Source organism: Candoia aspera, chromosome 6 (genome assembly GCF_035149785.1).
Source record: "Candoia aspera isolate rCanAsp1 chromosome 6, rCanAsp1.hap2, whole genome shotgun sequence".
In the NCBI taxonomy this organism is placed as follows: Eukaryota; Metazoa; Chordata; class Lepidosauria; order Squamata; family Boidae; genus Candoia; species Candoia aspera.
The window spans coordinates 12,604,016-12,624,721 of NC_086158.1; the positions used below are offsets into that span (position 1 = coordinate 12,604,016).

At 41.3% G+C, this 20,706-nt stretch overlaps 1 protein-coding gene across 2 annotated transcripts in view; it reads right to left on the reverse strand.

The window, feature by feature from the left end:
- NAALADL2 (N-acetylated alpha-linked acidic dipeptidase like 2) overlaps positions 1 to 20,706 on the reverse strand; it is a 443,576-nt gene that overhangs the window by 26,473 nt on the left and 396,397 nt on the right. For both annotated transcript variants that reach the window (XM_063306434.1, XM_063306433.1), the window contains exon 11: positions 10,892 to 10,985. In XM_063306434.1, coding sequence (XP_063162504.1) covers positions 10,892 to 10,985 — 94 coding nt within the window. The remainder of the gene's footprint in view (positions 1 to 10,891; positions 10,986 to 20,706) is intronic.

A 20,706-nucleotide genomic window follows, 5' to 3' on the forward strand; every position in this document is an offset into this window, starting at 1 on the left:
TTAATATTTATATGCATTGTTATGTACAACTTTGTAAATGCTAAACTTATATTTTCTACACAATTCCCCTGAAGTATGCCTTTATATATGCTGTTTTCCTAAATCTGCATATTTTGTATGCATTTTTTTTCTATCTGTTCTTCAGATATAATCATTCTTCTAATATTGTTTCTATCCATTTTCTCATGAACATGGAAGAAAGGAAATAAATAAATAATGTGTAGTTAATCAATATAAGGCCCTTGTACATAAGGTCATTCTTATTATAACCAAGTCGTACTAGTCATACATTTAAAATTTCTTGGATTTCATTGGCCTTTCATATTGCAAAACCCTTACTAATCAGTCATGACTGAATTCTGCAATCTTGGATAAAGTGATCTAGATAGATGTAAAAGGATTGATCTCCACCCCGCTCAAAAAAAAAAATTGGAAGCAATTCCTCTGTTCCCTCTTTTTTCTACCCATTTTATTCCCACAACAAGAACCCTTTGAGGTTGGCTGGGCTTAGAGAGAGTAACTCAACCAAAGTCACCCAGTGAGATTCCACAGCTAAGGATGGATCTGGATCCTTCACTGATGAATCCCAGCACTCATTGATTTTCTTTGGGGAACTGGAAACAGCTATTTTTCACTTTAACTCTGCCAAATTCCCCTGAACTGTCCCCGCCCCCTGCCCCCAAGTCTAAACATCATGGTTCTACTGAGTCAGGGGACTTTGGGAATCACAGAAGGGATGCTGGACCTCAATCTAGACTTTTTGCACCCCTGACTCAGAAGACAGGACTGGACTTGTTTTATATATTAGATTGCAGCCAGAGGTAGTTTAATACTGAATGAAAAATCAACCTCTTTTCTTTAAAATATTCATCAAAGTTGAATTATTCTGGGTATTTCTCTAAGCATACAGACATTGAATTGGTAGATATTAATGTATATTTTTTCACAGAAAAATGAAACGGAAGAGGGAGGAAATGAAGGAGAAACTTAATGAGCAGCTATATCATAAGCCCTAAAGCATAGCTCAATGACTGAGGAAGCAATCTTTTTAATGTAACTTGGGAGGAAATCTGACTGAAATCAATACTATTTCTACAACAGTATGTGTAGGATTCCACTGTCTACCAGTCTAAAGAGAACTAATGTGGTACAGATTCAAATCCACCTTTAACTGTGTAAACTCACAGGGTAACCTTGGGCTAGTCACTGATTTCTCAGACTCACTTACCCTACAGAGCTGTAGTGGTGCTGGAGAATCTAAAGGAAAGGTCCTATTTTCATTGCCTTGATCTTTTGAAGAATATTTGTCATCATCATCATCAAAAGTAGAGAGATTGGTGGGCTCAATTTCACTGAATGTAGTAAAGTGGAGGCTAGACTACCATCTTTAATTTGGATTCCTGTATTTTAGACTTCCATAATTTTTCTCTGTTTTCAATCACTTAGTGAAAGCATTGCATTCCAGACTGACTTCTGCTGAAGTAGAACAATGGTAAACATGAGAAAGAAACCTTATACAGCATGACATGGACATTAACACAAAAGAACAGCTTCTTGATAAAGCAGGAGAGCAATGAGTTATTTGGAAGTCTTTGGGACAGCTAGTTGCTGAAAAGAAAATCCAAAGGTGCAAAAACAGAATTACAGTGGGAACATGGAACATAAGAAGCATCTACCGTGAAAGAAGAAATGAATTGGCTACATAGTGACATCTTAGGCAACAGGAAAATGAGATAGATTGCATTGGACACTTTCAGTCAGAGGATCATACTGTTGTCCAGGACATAAAAAAAAAACAAAAAACAAAAAATGATATAGCAAAGTACTTGGGTACAATGCAGTCAATGACTGAATAATATCAATTAGAGTTTGCAGACAACCCTTTAATATGATTATTATCCAAGTTTATACTTCAGCCAGTGATGAAGAAGAAGAGGAGATTGATGGGTTTTATGATCAAGTTCAATCTGGAATTGACAGAATGTGCAAGCAAGATGTGCTGCTTGTGATGGGAGACTGGAAGGGGAATAGTAAGGAGGAAAACATAGTTGGATTCTGTGACCTAGGAAACAGAAATCAAGCAGGAGAATAACTTTTCAGTTTCTACCAATCCAGTGATTTCTTCATTGCTAGCAAATGCCTATATATGTGGAGAACACAGAAACCAAACTGACTATATTACTGGTACAAGGAGGAGGAAGAGATCAGTTATAACAACAAAGATGTGGCCAGAGGCTGACTGTGGAACAAATAATAAACTGCTCATGTCAGAACTTGAGGTAAATGCTTATGTCAGAAGTCAAGCTAAAGCAGAAGAACAAAGCCAGCTGGTGTCCACAATATGATATTGAGTATGTATCCACCATTTTCAAGAAGAACATCAAGAATTGCTTTGAGGACCTAAACCTTATTGAAAGGGAACCAGAAGAACTATGGAATGAAATCAAACACGATATTAAGGATGAATATGAAAAGACCCAAAGACCAAACTGCCAAAAACCAAGAAACAGAAGAAGGCAAACTGGTTGTCAATACAGATGGTAGAAATTGCTAAGAAGAGAAGGGAAGCTAAAGCCAAGAAAGGCAAAGGTCTCAGGGAGGAACATCACAAAGCATTTCAAACAGCAGTTATAAGAGAAGAGAAGCAATATTTCAACAACTTCTGTAAAGACACTGAAGATGGAAACAGACAAGGAAAGTCTTCCAAAAATATCTCCAAACTCAGAAGGATGCTCAAGCCATTTACTGGATGCCAATAGATAGATAGTAACTAATTCAAAGAAGACCAAAGAAAGATGGAAAGAGTATATTGAAATTATGTATGGTAGAGACGTCTACATCTAAAATAACTTAGAAGATATCCCCTATCTACAAGATCCTCTAGTACTAGAAGATGAAGTTAGCTCAGCCTTCCAGTCATTACCGAGTTGGAAGGCTACAGGAACTGATGAATAACTATACAATTATGACAAGCAACAGACAAATATTAGTAAAGCTTCTAATCAAATGATGTCAGCAAATCTGAAGAATGGTATAGTGGCTGGCAGATTGAAAGAAGTCAATATACATACCAATACAAAAGAAAGGAGACTTAACAGAATGCGCAGACTATCGTACAATATCATCAATCCACATGCTACCTAAGGATCATGCAGATTAGAGCTGTGCGTGGAAAGTAAGATGCCAGATGTTCATGTTGGTTTTAGAAAAGGCCAAGGAACAAGATACATTATTGCTGATGCATGATGGATAATTGAGAAAGCCAGAGAATACAAAAAAGAAGTCAGTATGTGCTGCATCAATTACAGAAAGGCCTTGGTCGTATGGAACGTATGAGGCTGAGGAATGTGCTTAGAAAAATGGGAATCCCAGAGCATAGATTGTCTTTGTGAGAAACCTATACAGAGGACAGAAAACCACAGTCCAGATGGTACACGTTGAAACAGACTGGCTCCCAGTTGGTAAAGGAGTAAGATAAGGCTATATCGTCTCTCCTTATTTATTCAAACTATATATTAAGTATACATTGAAAGAGGCTGGATTGGAAGAAGCATGGTTTTAAAACTAGAGGAAGAAACATCAATAACCTGTACTGATGACACTACTTTCTTATCTGGAAATGTAAATGATCTGCAAGCTCCAATAATGGAAGTTAAGGACCACGGTAAACAAAAAAATGGGACTAAGATTAAACATAAAGAAGACCAAACTGTTGACAAAAGGCATAGCAACCAGCCTTAGTCTATGAGGATATTGAAGTTATATTTACTATCAGTAGTAAAGGAATTGGCATTCAAGAAATATGCCACAGACTAGCAATTGGTAGGGTAGCAATGAAGGCCTTATTCAAAAGCTGTCACATGCTTATACCTACAAAGATCAGACTTGTGCAAGCAATGATATTCCCCATGACACTCTCCGGAAGCTATGTGATGCTTTTGAACTCTGGAAAATACCATGGATAGCCAATAAATCAAATGGGAGAAATGGGAATCCCAGAGCACAGATTATCTTTGTCAGAAACGTATACACAGGACAGAAAACCACAGTCCAGATGGAACACATTGAAACAGACTGGCTCCCGGTTGGTAAAGGAGTAAGATAAGGCTATATCCTCTCTCCTTATTTATTCAAACTATATATTAAGTATATATTGAAAGAGAAATCAAATAGATCATACAACAAATCAAGCCAGAGTTCTCATTCAAGATACAAACGATTGGGCTCAAATCATCACATTTTGTGTACATCATGCTAAGGCCCATAATGAGAAGTTCATAATGTTGGAAAGGCGGAATGAAAGAAAAGGACAACCATAAGCAATGTGGATGTGGATTACAGGAGTGATGGGTGCACAGCTGGAAGAATTGAAGGGCCTGGTTTAGGACAGATCATGGGGTCGCTAGGAGTTAACACAGACTTGATGGCACACAATCTATCAATCTGCTTTAGCTAACTTACCAATCGAAGAGAACTTAGGTAACTTAGGTGGAAAACATTTTACTTATGATATGGCTACCTCAGTTATATTCTAAAAAACAAGCCACCCTTAGTATACAGATGCTTAAGGGCAGAAAACATATTTTACAAGTGTTAAAAATCCATTGTTTCCCATTATAAGAGCAATTGGTTACACAGTGAAATGTTACTGCATTCAATCCAAATCTCTAGAATAAATATCCAGCCAGCATAGTAAGAAGGGCTGTCTAAAAACTAGTTACATGCAGCAATTGCAGTGAAATATTTGCCATATAATTCAGAAATCAACACCATGTTTTTTCCCTGGTTTGTTGTTTATTCATTTAGTTGCTTCCAACTCTTCGTGACTTCATGGACCAGTCCAAGCCAGAGCTTCCTGTTGGTCGTCAACACCCCCAGCTCCCCCAGGGATGAATCCATCACCTCTAGAATATCATCTATCCATCTTGTCCTTGGTCGGCCCCTCTTCCTTTTGCCCTCCACTCTCCCTAGCATCAGCATCTTCTCCAGGGTGTCCTGTCTTCTCATTATGTGGCCAAAGTATTTCAGTTTGGCCTTTAATATCATTCCCTCAAGTGAGCAGTCTGGCTTTATTTCCTGGAGGATGGACTGGTTTGATCTTCTTGCAGTCCAAGGCACTCTCAGAATTTTCCTCCAACACCACAGTTCAAAAGCATCTATCTTCCTTCTCTCAGCCTTCCTTATGGTCCGGCTCTCGCAGCCATATGTTACTACGGGGAACACCATTGCTTTAACTATGCGGACCTTTGTTGTCAGTGTGATGTCTCTGCTCTTAACTATTTGATCGAGATTTGTTATTGCTCTTCTCCCAAGGACTAAGCGTCTTCTGATTTCCTGACTGCAGTCAGCATCTGCAGTCATCTTCGCACCTAGAAATACAAAGTCTTTCACTGCCTCTACATTTTCTCCCTCTATTTGCCAGTTATCAATCAAGCTGGTTGCCATAATCTTGGTTTTTTGGAGCTCACTGACCACACTGTCAAAGCTATCCCCAATATTGTTATCCTTCCTATACAGGTCTTCCGTATATTCTTGCCATCTTTTCTTGATCTCTTCTTCTTCTGTTAGGTCCTTGCCATCTTTGTTTTTGATTATACCCATTTTGGCCTGGAATTTACCTCTGATGTTTCTAATTTTCTGGAAGAGGTCTCTTGTCCTTCCTATTCTATTGTCTTCTTCCACTTCTGCGCATTGCTTGTTTAAAAATAATTCCTTATCTCTTCTGGCTAACCTCTGGAATTTTGCATTTAATTGGGCATATCTCCCCCTATCACTGTTGCCTTTTGCTTTCCTTCTTTCTTGGGCTACTTCTAGTGTCTCAGCAGACAGCCATTTTGCCTTCTTGGTTTTCTCTTTCTTTGGGATGTATTTTGTTGCCGCTTCCTGAACAATGTTGCAAACTTCTGTCCGTAGTTCTTCCGGGACCCTATCTACTAAGTCCAGTCCCTTAAATCAATTCTTCACCTCCACTGCATATCCCTTAGGAATATTAGTGAGCTCATATCTAGCTGATCTGTGGGTCTTCCCTAATCTCTTTAGTCTGATCCTAAATTGTGCAAGAAGAAGTTCGTGATCTGAACTACAGTCAGCTCCAGGCCTTGTTTTTACCGACTGTACAGATGTCCGCCACCTTTGGCTGCAAAGGATGTAGTCAATCTGATTTCGGTGCTGTCCATCTGGTGAAGTCCATGTATAAAGCTGTCTCTTAGGTTGTTGGAAGAGAGTGTTTGTTATGCAGAGTGAGTTGTCTTGGCAAAATTCTATTAGCTTATGTCCTGCTTTGTTTTGTTCTCCCAGGCCATACTTACCTGTAATTCCAGGTGTCATTTGACTGCCCACCTTAGCATTCCAGTCTCCCATGATGAAAATAACATCTCTTTTAGGCATGTTGTCCAGTAGGTGCTGCAGATCCTCATAGAACTGCTCTACTTCAGCTTCTTCAGCATCTGTGGTTGGGGCATATATTTGGATCACTGTGATGTTAGATGGCTTGCCATGAATTCGAATTGAGATCATTCTGTCATTTTTTGGATTGTATCCAAGCACTGCTTTAGCCACTTTACTATTAATAATGAAGGCTACTCCATTTCTTCTGTGGTCCTCTTGTCCACAGTAGTAGATCTGGTGGTCATTTGATGTGAAGTGGCCCATTCCAGTCCATTTCAGTTCACTGACGCCCAAAATGTCTATCTTTAATCTTGACATCTCACCAATAACCACATCCAATTTGCCCTGGCTCATAGATCTTACATTCCAGGTTCCAATGGTGTGTTGATCCTTAGAACATTGGATTCGCCGTTCACCACCAGCACCGTCGGCCGCTAGCTGTCCTTTCGGCTTTGAGCTAGCTGCATCATCACGTCTGGGGCTAGTTGAGCTCATCCTCTGTTCCTCCCCAGTAGCATTTTGACCATCTTCCAACCTGGGGGTCTCATCTTCCAATGGTATACCGGCATCTCTCTGGTTGTACTGATCCATTTAGTTTTTACGGCAAGAATACTGGGGTGGGTTGCCATTACCTTCGCCAGGGATCGCATTTAGTCTGACCTCTCTGTCATGACCTTCCCATATTGGGTGGCCCTTCACGGTTTATCTCCTGGCATCATTGAGGTGCTCAGGCTCCAGCACCATGACAAGGTAACGATCCTTTGCTGAAGTTTTTCCTGGTACCTTTGATTATACTCATTTAACAATTGAAAATAAAACAAATGAGATTATTCATCCTGATTTAGAGAGACATGGCCTAGGAACTGGAATTGTAGGATAATGAAAATGGCTTTCTCTTTAGTGAAATATCATTTGCAACTTGCCCTCATTTTTTCCCCCTTCAAAGTGTTGTTGAAAGTTGTTTAAGCTGATACTGGAAATCATTTCTAAATGGTGTGTCCTACCAGTTTTAGCCCCTGTGATAATTTAAAGGATAACCCACACTTCCTCCTTTCAAGTACTGCAAAATTAAGCTTAATACGTTTGTGAGATTATTAGAACTGTTAAAACAATGCCCCTCACTTCTTGAGATAAAGAAAACTTGGGTTTGGTGACTTCAAAGGAAACACAAGAATCTGGATGTTTCAATGACCACTGTTCTTTGGGATGCAGGCCTTTTATTTCAAAAGTACAGACACATGGGGTTAGGAAATTAGAATAGATCTAAACTGTGATATAACTGAGATTGGTATTTTACAGCTAAGTATGGTTGGGCTTCATAAGTAGTTCCCTGGGACCACCATAGAATCTCAGAGGTACAAGCTAGAGTGCATTTTTTTTAAAAAAAATCCCTATAGTATGCAATGGCAAACCTCTTCCATATTGTTGGCAACCACATCATTCATTTACTTAGCAAGAGTTGAGCTCAACTCAAGGGCATCTTCATCTTTACCTTATATGGCCTATGCGTATATAAGAATATATTATCTTCCATCCCCTCATGGTTTTACACAATTTATCATCCATTTGGCATTGGAACATACACTGAGGAAAAAGCAAGATATAGCCACAAATATTGTAAGCTTTTCAATGTGTAATTTTGATGTCCCACAGTTCAAAGTAGGAGGAAATATGAAGTATTAGTCCATTTCTTAATCTAGAATATATGAATTAGGACATCTTGTTTACAGATATATATATTCCCAAGCATCCTCACTAGTAGACAATCTGTTTTTAATGCAAATGAAATATACCTCTGGTGTTTCAGAGTGAGGGCAGCAAAAATCCCTGTCTGTGATGTTTTTAATTAGTGTAGAATATACTAATCTAGTTCAATCAATGGTCTGATTTTGAACAAGCATTTTCCTATGTATTTCACTTATAGATTTCATGGGATATGTGTGCAAGTTCTAATTTTCAGCTAAAAGATTAATTTCATTTAGCCAATTATTAGTTTTAAAAAGCAAATTGCATTGTTTTTCTCTCTGCTTATCACAAAAAATATTTCTATTGTTAAGTATATAATAGCCTTTGTTGATTTGATCTCAGTTTTCTTTAGCTTTGATTAAAGGTTCATTAGGTTCAGTCACTTGATTTCAAGGAAAAGGGATTGTTTTCTGAGGCTCCTAATACCAATAAAATAAGATTCTTTTGCTCTGCTCTTTCTGCAATTATGTTTAATGAAACCTCTTACAGATGCTTACATCTCCCATTCTCTCAGTTTTCTATGCAGGTTCCTGTTTTGGACTGATTTCACAAAATTAAAGTTGTAAAGCAGTCAGTAGAACATGACTAAGTTTTTAGTACATTAAGGACCCTGAAACATATATTCAAGCAATGTGGATCACTAGGTGACCACCAAGATTGCAACCTCATTATCGTGCAATTTTTAGAAAGTTAAAGCTCGATGCTAGATTATATTATTCATGAAAATTTATTTTCCTTTATCTGCCTGTTTTTTATCTTTACCTTGTGCAATTTGCAATAAGCAACCAAAAGTAAAGTGAGTTGTTGCCCCAGGCCATTCTCTAGAAGAGAAACAATATGTATGTGAAATTAAGCCCAAACTCAGATTAAGCCCAAACCCAGATTAAGAATGCGATTTTTGCTTCCCTTCTGAAATGGTATCCCCAGAATTCCTTATGTACAGAGAAGATAAAAAGTTAATGTCAAGGACAATGCCCTATTATAATCAGGGACACAGATTCCATGAATAACAGCAGCCAGTGCTGATGCCAAATCAAAGTTACAGAGCATTTCCTCAAGGACAATTAATTAGTTGGGATGTCATATAAAGCAAAAGAGCAAAAATAGAGTTATGATCCAGTTTTGTGTAGTGGCTAAGGTACTGGGCTAGAAACCAAGACACTGTGATTTCTAGTCCTCCCTTAAGTATGAAAGTGGACTGGGTGATTTTGGGACAGTTACTCTGTCTGAGCCCCGCCTAGCTCACAGATGTTTTGTTGTGGGGAAAACAGGAAATGGAAGCATTAGGTATGTATGCTGTCTTGAGTTGACTACAAATAAAGGTGGGATAAAAATTAAATAACTAAATAAAAGTGTAGTGTGGACAAGTTCATGATTATGATATTTGATGCATAGTTGGGATTTGTTTTATGCATGTTCTATGTGTGTTTCACTGTTCTCTCCCCCCAAAAATATTTTTGGAACCTGAATACATTCATTCCTCTGGGTATATTTATTGGTCCATAAATAACTCTAGATTTTTTTCCTAGCAAAATGCTTCAAATGTATTAATTTTATTTGAAAGAAATCTTGAGACATGACTTGGTCCTAGCTAATTCTAGCTGACCTTGGCTGATATCAGAAGCTAAGCAGGGTCAGCCTAAGTTAATAGTCAGAGGAAGATCACATGGGAATTCCAGGGCTGATGACTAGTGGGATGTCAAAACAACACAATGGAAGAAGGCAATGGCAAATCTCATCTGGAATGCTGCCAAGAAAATTGCACCGATTCTGTCACTAACAGTCAAGGCTAACTCAGTGGTTAACTTCATTACCTTTACTCAACCCCATGGCAATAAAGGATTGAATGGTAAACCTAAGCCTTTGGTTTAGGTTAAATTAAACTAGGTCAATTAAACTAGGTTTACAATATCTGAACTGCAAAAATCTGGACAATCACTAGAAGGCAGCAGGAAAATACAGAAAACTCTCATTACTTCCATCTAGTAGTCCACTGGAATTTTGCCACAAAAACTGGTAGCTCTCATTAAGCTCAGTCTGAACTTTAGATTTATTTCCAAAAAGACCAGTCCAGGCACTCTAAACACAAAAAGGATCAGTTGTATTATCCTAGGCCTTGGGCCTCTCTTTGGCTTCCTTGAAGAGGAAAGATATTCCCATTTTATCGCCCTCTCATCCTAATGCACAGATCAAGGTCATTCATTTCTAACACAGAGCTTTCAAGAGGTGGATGATAAATCAAGTCGAGCAAATTATTTGGCATTAAATTATCCTGCTTCCTAGTGGCTATAAGAAGAGAGGCAAGTTGGAGTGATCTGCTGCCAATGTGAACTGCAGCAATAAATAAGCAAGATGGCCAGTTTTCAAACTGGGAAAATTACACAGCCTTCAAGAACCATGGAGTTCAATGCCCTGTTTTCTTTTCCTTTTTTCTTCCTATTTGTGACTTCACTGTATGGAAGGGGGAAAAAAACCTGCCTGCAGCCCCTAAAATAATATTTATCATTCCCTGAGATGTTTACAGTAATTATTGCTTAACTGTGTGTATATAAACCATTTATGTTTCTAATAAGTTTGCTAAAAATGATACTTAATTTACCACCAAGACACAAGCACTGACACACAGCACAAAAATATTGGGATTAATAAAATAGACACACAATGTTTGTTTACAGCAAAGAAAAGCAGAAACTTGCCATCTCAAGCAGAGGGAAAGCATTATATTTGCTGAAATTCCTTAGACCATGGCAGAAATTACCTTGAAGGTTCTTCTGAACTTCCAATGCAATATCCAGGGCATTAAAAGGCAAAACTGGCTTGCTAGCAATTTGCAAAATTGCTTCTCCTGTCAGCTGGAAAGAAAAAGAAAAGAAAAAAGAATCAGACAAGCAGATGCATTCTAACATAATCCACTGGGTACTCCCCAACAAATACTGAGCCCCTAAATAAGCAGGACTCCCATTAAGGTATCTGGACTGGCAGATAAGCACTTCAGCCTTAATGATGGATGTTTCACCTGGAATGGAAGGTACTTTTGAAGGCCAGATTATATGGCCTACACAGCTCTATTTTTCAAATGAAGGGACTGCCTGCAGGGCACAAAGGGAACTTTCATTTAAATGGAAGTGCAGCATAGTGTCTCACTGGCTCTTCATGCGTTTCTGCATCCAAATAAGCAGTATAAAACCTTTCTGGGCTATTAAGCAGTATATGGTGGGAGGGGAGGTGGGAGGGTGGGAGGGTGCTCAGGTTTGGATGGAGAGTGTGAGAACACTCACCTCCTGAGTGAGGAGTAGTGGGTGGGGTGCCCCCTGCTGACCAGTGGGAGAAGTCGAGGGGGTGCAGTAAGAGTGGGGGTGGGGGTTGGGATCTGCCAGTGCCAAGAGCATGAGCTGGTACCCTGAGGGGACCCTCCATCACCCCGTGATTGATTGAGTAGCATATGGTTGTGTGAACAAATGGAAGGGTCCCTATTTTTCCCCAGTGATCTCAAGAGTCCAGGAGTGGGGCTAACAGATTTTGAGATTCTGGGGGTTGTAGGGCAGGGCAGGTTATTAAGAGGGTGATGGGTAGGGGATGATATGGGAGCCAGAGGGCAGGTCATCTTAGAGGAAGACACCCCCAGTGTTTGTTACCAGTGGCATGTTCCTGCCCTCTCTGCTTGAACCCAGGCCCCAGACAGCAGACTTGTGGTTGTCCTGACTTTTGGCTGCTGCTTTGTAATGCCAGGTCAATAAATAAACCCCCCCCCCCATATGTGATTTGATCATGGAGGAGGGGGCAGACCTGGCATGCATTACTGAAACCTGGCTGGGGTGAAAGGAGGTATTGCTCTTTTGGAGATATGCCTGGCTGGGTTCTGAGTTTGGTATCAGCTGAGACCTCAGGGCAGGGGAGGAGGGGTGGCTGTTGTCATCCGAGAATCCCTAGTGGCTGTCAGGGGCCCTGCTCCACAAGTGGCCGGGTGTTAGGCTCCCGAGAACAGTTGGGGGTGTTGCTATTGTACCAGCCTACCTGCTACATAGCAACCTCCCTGCCTGAGCTGCTGGAGGCCACCTCGGGTTTGGCAGTGGAGTTCCCCAGACTTATGGTTTTGGGGGACTTCAATCTGCCTTCCCTGGGGTGGGCAACAGAAGCAGCTCAGGAGTTCATGGTCACCATGGAAGCCATGGGCCTGTTCCAGATTATTTGGGACCAACTCGAGACAGTGGCCTCACCTCGGACTTGGTTTTCTTGTCAGAGCAGTGGCAATGTGATCTGAGGGGACAGTTAGATCTATCTCCTTTGTCATGGTCAGATCATGCCCTGGTGGCCTTGAGATTCTCTTATGCCTCCTCCCTCCACAGGGAGGCGGCACCCATTCGATTGGTCCATCCCCGGCAACTGATGGACCCGGTAGGACTTCAGAGGGAGCTGGGGGTTATACCCGAGGACCTGCTGCATGGTCCAGTGGAGGGCCTGGCTGCTGCAGGCCCTGGGGGGCTTGGACAGGATTGCACCTGTGTGGCCTCTCTTGCCCACTCAAACCCAACACTCCCCATGGTTCATGGAGGAGCTGAGGGTTTTGAAGAGAGTTAAGAGACACCTAATGTCCTAACAGTCAGGAACCACACTGAGACAAGGAATAAGTCTCTAGTATTTTATTACTGCTGTGTTAGACAGAAAATCCTAACAAACTGAAGAAGCATGAGAAAACCCATACAGATAAACCCCAAAAGTCAAGGCGGGTCTGTTCTGTGTCTCTTTGAATGACTGCTCAATTCCTCACTACTACACATGCATTTTCCCCCCTGGATAGGGGCCCCCTCCTGCTCACCATCAGTGCTCATGATGCTGGAGGAAGACAAAGCCTGAACTCGACCAAACACAAGCTAGAGCCACGATTAAGGCCTACCTTGTGGTGATAAGAGTGGCAAAGCATCAATACTTCTCTGCTCTTATTGCATCTGCAGAATGCCACCGGGTGGCCCTGTTTAAGATTACCCAATCCCTTTTGGGGAAAGGGAACAGTTCAATCCTGCTGAACCCGAGGAAGTGGACAGGATCCTCCAGACTGTCAATGCCACCACTTGCCAATTAGATCCATGTCCCTCCTGGCTGGTGAAAGCAGCTCGGGGGGTGACATGTGGCTGGGTCCAGGCAATGGTAAATACATCCTTGAGAGAAGGGGTGTTCCCAGCAGCCTTTAAGGAAGCATTGGTACAGCCCCTCCTCAAGACGCCATTGCTGAACCCTACTATACAGGACAATTTTTGCCCAGTGTCCCACCTCCCCTTTTTGGGGAAGGTGGTTGAGAAAGTGGTGGCTTTACAGCTCCAGAGGATCCTGGAGGAAATAGATTATCTAGAACCCTTTCAGTCAGGTTTCAGGCCAGGATATGGGACAGAAACGGCATTGATTGCACTTATGGATGACCTCTGGCAGGAGCAGGATGGAGGCAGTCACCAATCCTTGCTCTTCTTGACCTCTCAGCGGCTTTCAATACCATCAACCATGGTATCCTTCTAGACCAACTTAGGGAGTTGGGGGTGGGTGGTGTGGTTCTGCGCTGGTTCACCTCTTTCCTCCAGGATTGGTCTCAGTTGGTGTTGATAGGGACCGAGAGATCCAGCCCACAGCCATTACTTTGTGGGGTGCTGCAGGGCTTGGTACTCTCTCTGCTCCTTTTTAACATCTACATGAAACCACTGGGCGAGATCATCAGTCACTACAGGGTGAGGTATCATCAATATGCTGATGATACTCAATTATACATCTCCATCCTGGGTGAAGTAAGTCATGCTGTGACCACCCTTTCCGAGTGCCTGCGGGCTGTGGGAGCCTGGATGGGGGACAACAGGTTGCAGCTGAACCTGGGGAAGACGGAGTGGCTGTGGATTAATGGCTCCTCGATTTCTGAGAAATTGTCATCTTTAGTTCTGGATGGGATCACACTGCCCCAGACAGACCCGGTATGTAACTTGGGGTCCTCCTGGACTCATGACAGTCGTGGCTAGGAGGGCCTTTGCGCAACTTTGTGTTGTGTGCCAGTTACACCCCTTCCTGGAGTGAGAGGCCCTTCAAATGGTCACTCATGTGCTGGTTATCTCCCATATAGATTACTGCAATGCGCTCTACATGGGGCTACCCTTGAAGAGTATCCAGAAGCTACAGCTGGTGCAAAATGCAGATGCATGGGCAATCTTAGGTGCTTCAAGATCAGCACATGTTACTCCTTTGCTCCACAAGCTTCATTGGTTGCCAGTAGGCTTCCAGGTTCAATTCAAGGTGTTGGTTACCACCTTTAAAGCCCTATATGACATGCAGCTAGGCTACCTAAGGGACTGTCTCATCCCTACTACATTAACCTGTCCCACCCAGTCATGCAGAGAGGGCATGCTACGGACACCGTCTGCAAGAGAATTCCATCTGGTGGGGTCCAGGAGGTGGGCCTTCTCTGCAACAGCTCCCACCATTTGGAATATCCTTCCCCTGGAAGTGAGGATGGCCCCCTCCCTCCTGGACTTTAGGAAACAATTAAAGACCTGGTTTTGTCACTATGCCTGGGGCAGGAGGGAGAACAGTCACTTCTTCCTTAGAGTGGCTATGTTCAGCTTGCGGGTCATAGAGAATTTTAAGCCAACAGGTTCCTACCATACTTATATTTTATTATGTATTATATTTATTCTATAGTTTTATATGGCTTTTTATAAATGTTTTATTGTAAAATACCCAGAGTCCCTTTTCCGGGGAGATGGGCGGTGATAAATTTGATAAACAAACAAACAAACAAACATGTTTGCATGAGACTCTGAAACATATGATCAGTAGTGCAGGACTTTTCAATGTGCTCACTTGTCAATGTTGTTAAATCCCTGTAGGTTACTGAACTTATAGATATCTTGTTAATTATTCTGCTTCCTTTAAGAAATGTATGTCCTTTGGGCAAAATACCAGACTCAAGGATGTGCAGTAGTTACCTTCTTGTCCCTTGCACTCTCCCCATAGCTAATCCAAGGTCATTGGGTTAGAATAACAATTAACTTCTCAGCACTTCCTACACAACAAAATACATTTGAGAATTTCAAAGAATGTGACTGTAACAATTTCACACTTTGAAGGATACCTATATCTCCTCTCTTGTAGTTGTATCACTTGTAAAGCAATTCTTCTGGGGTCTTGCTAGATGTCTGCATGTTTCAACTGTCTTTGATCAACATTCTATATAAGACCTATATAGAACCTATATTTTATTCTTGACCTACATAAGCCTGAAATGGCCGATAAGCACTTCTTTGGTCTTAGTGCTACTGGTCACCTGACTTTACCTCCAATGTAATGGGTTGCAAAGTGCAACAGATTTTACATATCTTGAAGCTGTCACTGGATGCTGTTTGCTTAAGGAGTAAATCACTGTTTTAATACTGGTATAGCAAATGACAATCTATCCTGATACTGGTACTGGTACCAGTACAACCTGACTCATTCATAGGCTGAGGATCGTCATGAGGACACAGCAGAAAAAAATATATTCCCAAGGCATATTTGTAATATGATTAGCTGCAAATGAAGAATCAAGTGACCCTCAGAAACTTCACTGGTTCAAAAGGCTGCAGCACATGCCTTTGGTCCAGAGTAAGAGAAGAATTAGTTGTTGTTGTTTATTCGTTTAGTCGCTTCCGACTCTTCGTGACTTCATGGACCAGCCCACGCCAGAGCTTCCTGTCGGTCGTCAACACCCCCAGCTCCCCCAGGGACGAGTCCGTCACCTCTAGAATATCATCCATCCATCTTGCCCTTGGTCGGCCCCTCTTCCTTTTGCCTTCCACTCTCCCTAGCATCAGCATCTTCTCCAGGGTGTCCTGTCTTCTCATTATGTGGCCAAAGTATTTCAGTTTTGCCTTTAATATCATTCCCTCAAGTGAGCAGTCTGGCTTGATTTCCTGGAGGACGGACTGGTTTGATCTTCTTGCAGTCCAAGGCACTCTCAGAATTTTCCTCCAACACCACAGTTCAAAAGCATCGATCTTCCTTCGCTCAGCCTTCCTTATGGTCCAGCTCTCGCAGCCATATGTTACTACGGGGAACACCATTGCTTTAACTATGCGGACCTTTGTTGTCAGTGTGATGTCTCTGCTCTTAACTATTTTATCGAGATTTGTCATTGCTCTTCTCCCAAGGTTTAAGCGTCTTCTGATTTCCTGACTGCAGTCAGCATCTGCAGTAATCTTTGCACCTAGAAATACAAAGTCTTTCACTGCTTCTACATTTTCTCCCTCTATTTGCCAGTTATCAATCAAGCTGGTTGCCATAATCTTGGTTTTTTTGAGGTTTAGCTGCAAACCAGCTTTTGCACTTTCTTCTTTCACCTTAATCAAAAGGCTCCTCAGTTCCTCTTCACTTTCAGCCATCAAAGTGGTATCATCTGCATATCTGAGATTGTTAATGTTTCTTCCAGAGATTTTAACTCCAACCTTGGATTCCTCAAGCCCAGCTTGTCGCATGATGTGTTCTGCATACAAGTTGAATAGGTAGGGTGAGAGTATACAGCCCTGCCGTACTCCTTTCCCAATCCTAAACCAGTCAGTTGTTCCGTGGTCTGTTCTTACTGTTGCTACTTGGTCGTTATACAGATTCTTCAGGAGGCAGACAAGATGACTTGGTATCCCCATACCGCTAAGAACTTGCCACAATTTGTTATGGTCCACACAGTCAAAGGCTTTAGAATAGTCAATAAAACAGAAATAGATGTTTTTCTGAAACTCCCTGGCTTTTTCCATTATCCAGCGGATATTGGCAATTTGGTCTCTAGTTCCTCTGCCTTTTCTAAACCCAGCTTGTACATCTGGCAATTCTCGCTCCATGAACTGCTGAAGTCTACCTTGCAGGATCTTGAGCATTACCTTACTGGCATGTGAAATGAGTGCCACTGTTCGATAGTTTGAACATTCTTTAGTGTTTCCCTTTTTTGGTATGGGAATATAAGTTGATTTTTTCCAATCTGATGGCCATTCTTGTGTTTTCCAAATTTGCTGGCATATAGCATGCATTACCTTGACAGCATCATCTTGCAAGATTTTGAACAGTTCCGCTGGGATGCCGTCGTCTCCTGCTGCCTTGTTATTAGCAATGCTTCTTAAGGCCCACTCAACCTCACTCTTCAGGATGTCTGGCTCTAGCTCACTGACCACACCGTCAAAGCTATCCCCGATATTGTTATCCTTCCTATACAGCTCTTCTGTATATTCTTGCCACCTTTTCTTGATCTCTTCTTCTTCTGTTAGGTCCTTGCCATCTTTGTTTTTGATCATACCCAGTTTTGCCTGGAATTTACCTCCAATGTTTCTAATTTTCTGGAAGAGGTCTCTTGTCCTTCCTATTCTGTTGTCTTCTTCCACTTCCGCACATTGCTTGTTTAAAAATAATTCCTTATCTCTTCTGGCTAACCGCTGGAATTTTGCATTTAATTGGGCATATCTCCCCTTATCACTGTTGCCTTTTGCTTTCCTTCTTTCTTGGGCTACTTCTAGTGTCTCAGCAGACAGCCATTTTGCCTTCTTGGTTTTCTTTTTCTTTGGGATGTATTTTGTTGCCGCCTCCTGAACAATGCTGCCAACTTCTGTCCAGAGTTCTTCTGGGACCCTATCTACTAAGTCCAGTCCCTTAAATCTATTCTTCACCTCCACTGCATATTCCTTAGGAATATTAGTGAGCTCATACCTAGCTGATCTGTGGGTCTTCCCTAATCTCTTTAGTCTGATCCTAAATTGTGCAAGAAGAAGTTCGTGATCGGAACTACAGTCAGCTCCAGGCCTTGTTTTTACCGAGTGTACAGATGTCCGCCACCTTTGGCTGCAAAGGATGTAATCAATCTGATTTCGGTGTTGTCCATCTGGTGAAGTCCATGTATAAAGCCTTCTCTTAGGTTGTTGGAAGAGAGTGTTTGTTATGCAGAGTGAATTGTCTTGGCAAAATTCTATCAGCCTATGTCCTGCTTCATTTTGTTCTCCCAGGCCATGCTTACCTGTAATTCGAGGTGTCATTTGACTGCCCACCTTAGCATTCCAGTCTCCTGTGATGAAAATAACATCTCTTTTAGGCGTGTTGTCCAGTAGGTGCTGCAGATCCTCATAGAACTGCTCTACTTCAGCTTCTTCAGCATTTGTGGTTGGGGCGTATATTTGGATCACTGTGATGTTAGATGGCTTGCCCTGAATTCGAATTGAGATCATTCTGTCGTTTTTTGGGTTGTATCCAAGCACTGCTTTAGCCACTTTACTATTAATTATGAAGGCTACTCCATTTCTTCTGTGGTCCTCTTGTCCACAGTAGTAGATCTGGTGGTCATTTGATGTGAAGTGGCCCATTCCAGTCCATTTCAGTTCACTGACGCCCAGAATGTCTATCTTTAATCTTGACATCTCACCAATAACCACATCCAATTTGCCCTGGCTCATAGATCTTACATTCCAGGTTCCAATGGTGTGTTGATCCTTAGAACATCGGATTCGCCGTTCACCACCAGCACCGTCGGCCGCTAGCCGTCCTTTCGGCTTTGAGCTAGCTGCGTCATCACGTCTGGGGCTAGTTGAACTCATCCTCTGTTCCTCCCCAGTAGCATTTTGACCATCTTCCGACCTGGGGGTCTCATCTTCCGATGGTATACCGACATATCTCTGGTTGTACTGATCCATTTAGTTTTCACGGCAAGAATACTGGAGTGGGTTGCCATTACCTTCCCCAGGGATCGCATTTAGTCTGACCTCTCTGTCATGACCTTCCCGTCTTGGGTGGCCCTTCACGGTTTAGCTCATGGCATCATTGAGGTGCTCAAGCTCCAGCACCACGACAAGGTAACGATCCTTTGCTGAAGGAAGAATTAGTTACTTCTCTATAATACACTCAATCCTGTTTAATAACCATTTTGTGATGTCTTCTTGCAAGTTCTTCCCACCTGTTGAGAATGTGTAAGCCGTGATCCAATATCAGGTATTTTTAACAATGGTATCCCATCTTTAGAACATCTTTTCCCAGTCCATATGCTGCTGTCTTTTATGAAATTTAGGCATAAGCTAAAAAAACATTTTTTCTTCTCTGAGACCTTTATTATATGACTCAGGGTTAATTTTGGAGAATCAGTATGTTCTACCTACAGCTGACTTAATGTTCAGTTAATGCTCTTAAAGTTGTTTTTTTCTCCTTTTCTATTGTTTATCTATAAAGAGGGAGATGGAAGAAAGGGAGTGAAGCAGAGAATGTATTTTTTTTTTTTAATCTGTAAGGTGCTCTGAAGTTACATTAAATATAGTTCATGCCTATACACTTTCTCATTGCTAGGAGGAAATAAACTAAAACTCATAAGATGTTTCAAGTTCCTTTGTTTCAGATACTGTAAGTGTTTGGAAGATTCAATTTTGCAAATAGCTCTGCATTATCTGATGTTGGAAAAGGAATATTTTTTTTATAACCTGAACAGATGCAACTAAAACAATATGAGATACCAAGGTTTTCTGGAAAGGAGAGATTATATAGAATGAATATAGAATGAATGAATGAATGAATGAATGAATGAATGAATGAATGAATGAATATACATATACATATACATATACATATACATATACATATACATATACATATACATATACATATACATATATATATATATCAGTTTATGTTTAGGCATGAGGGAATGATATTAAAGGCAAAACTGAAATACTTTGGCCACATAATGAGAAGACAGGACACCCTGGAGAAGATGCTGATGCTAGGGAAGGTGGAAGGCAAAAGGAAGAGGGTTCGACCAAGGGCAAGGTGGGTGGATGATATTCTAGAGGTGACGGACTCACCCCTGGGGGATCTGGGGGTGTTGACAACCAACAGGAAGCTCTGGTGTGGGCTGGTCCATGAAGTCACAAAGAGTTGGAAGCGACTGAATGAATAAACAACAATGTTTAGGCACAGCATGTTCTGTGTTTTGCTAATCTGGGCAGTTTGCAGAACAGCATGGTCTAGTGGATTAAGTGTTGGAGTAGAAGCAAGTTTAAGTCACAGTCAACAAGGAAGGTCACATTCTTTCAGCCTAACCTATCTCACAGTTTGTTATGGGTAAAAGTGGAAGGAATGGTGCTATGTACAGTAGGCTTCCTTGACTTCCTGAATGAAAGACAAGGCATATATTTAATAATTAAATAAAAGCTAGCCATAAAAAGCTGGCCAAAGAGTGGTTTTGTACTTCAAATTAGTGACTTTTTTTATCTGCGTCCTAAATATACTAGTCGTTCAACATATTCCCATTATCATCTTTTAAAACATATTTACAAATGAATAAGTACTATCTTCAATTTCCAAACCTTTTAAGATATTCAAAGTATATTCCCTATCCTCCCTCCATTCTTCCCCTCCACAAAAACACACTAGCAAACACACAACCTTATCACTCGTTTTGGAAGGAACTGAGCCTGTGAGATGAATGCATTTATTGTTGATTACAAGTTTTGTAAGATCAATATAACTGATTCACCACAGAATTCTGTTTATATTTCTGAGCATAATTTTATGTCTCTGGATAGAGATAATAGAACATTTCAGTTT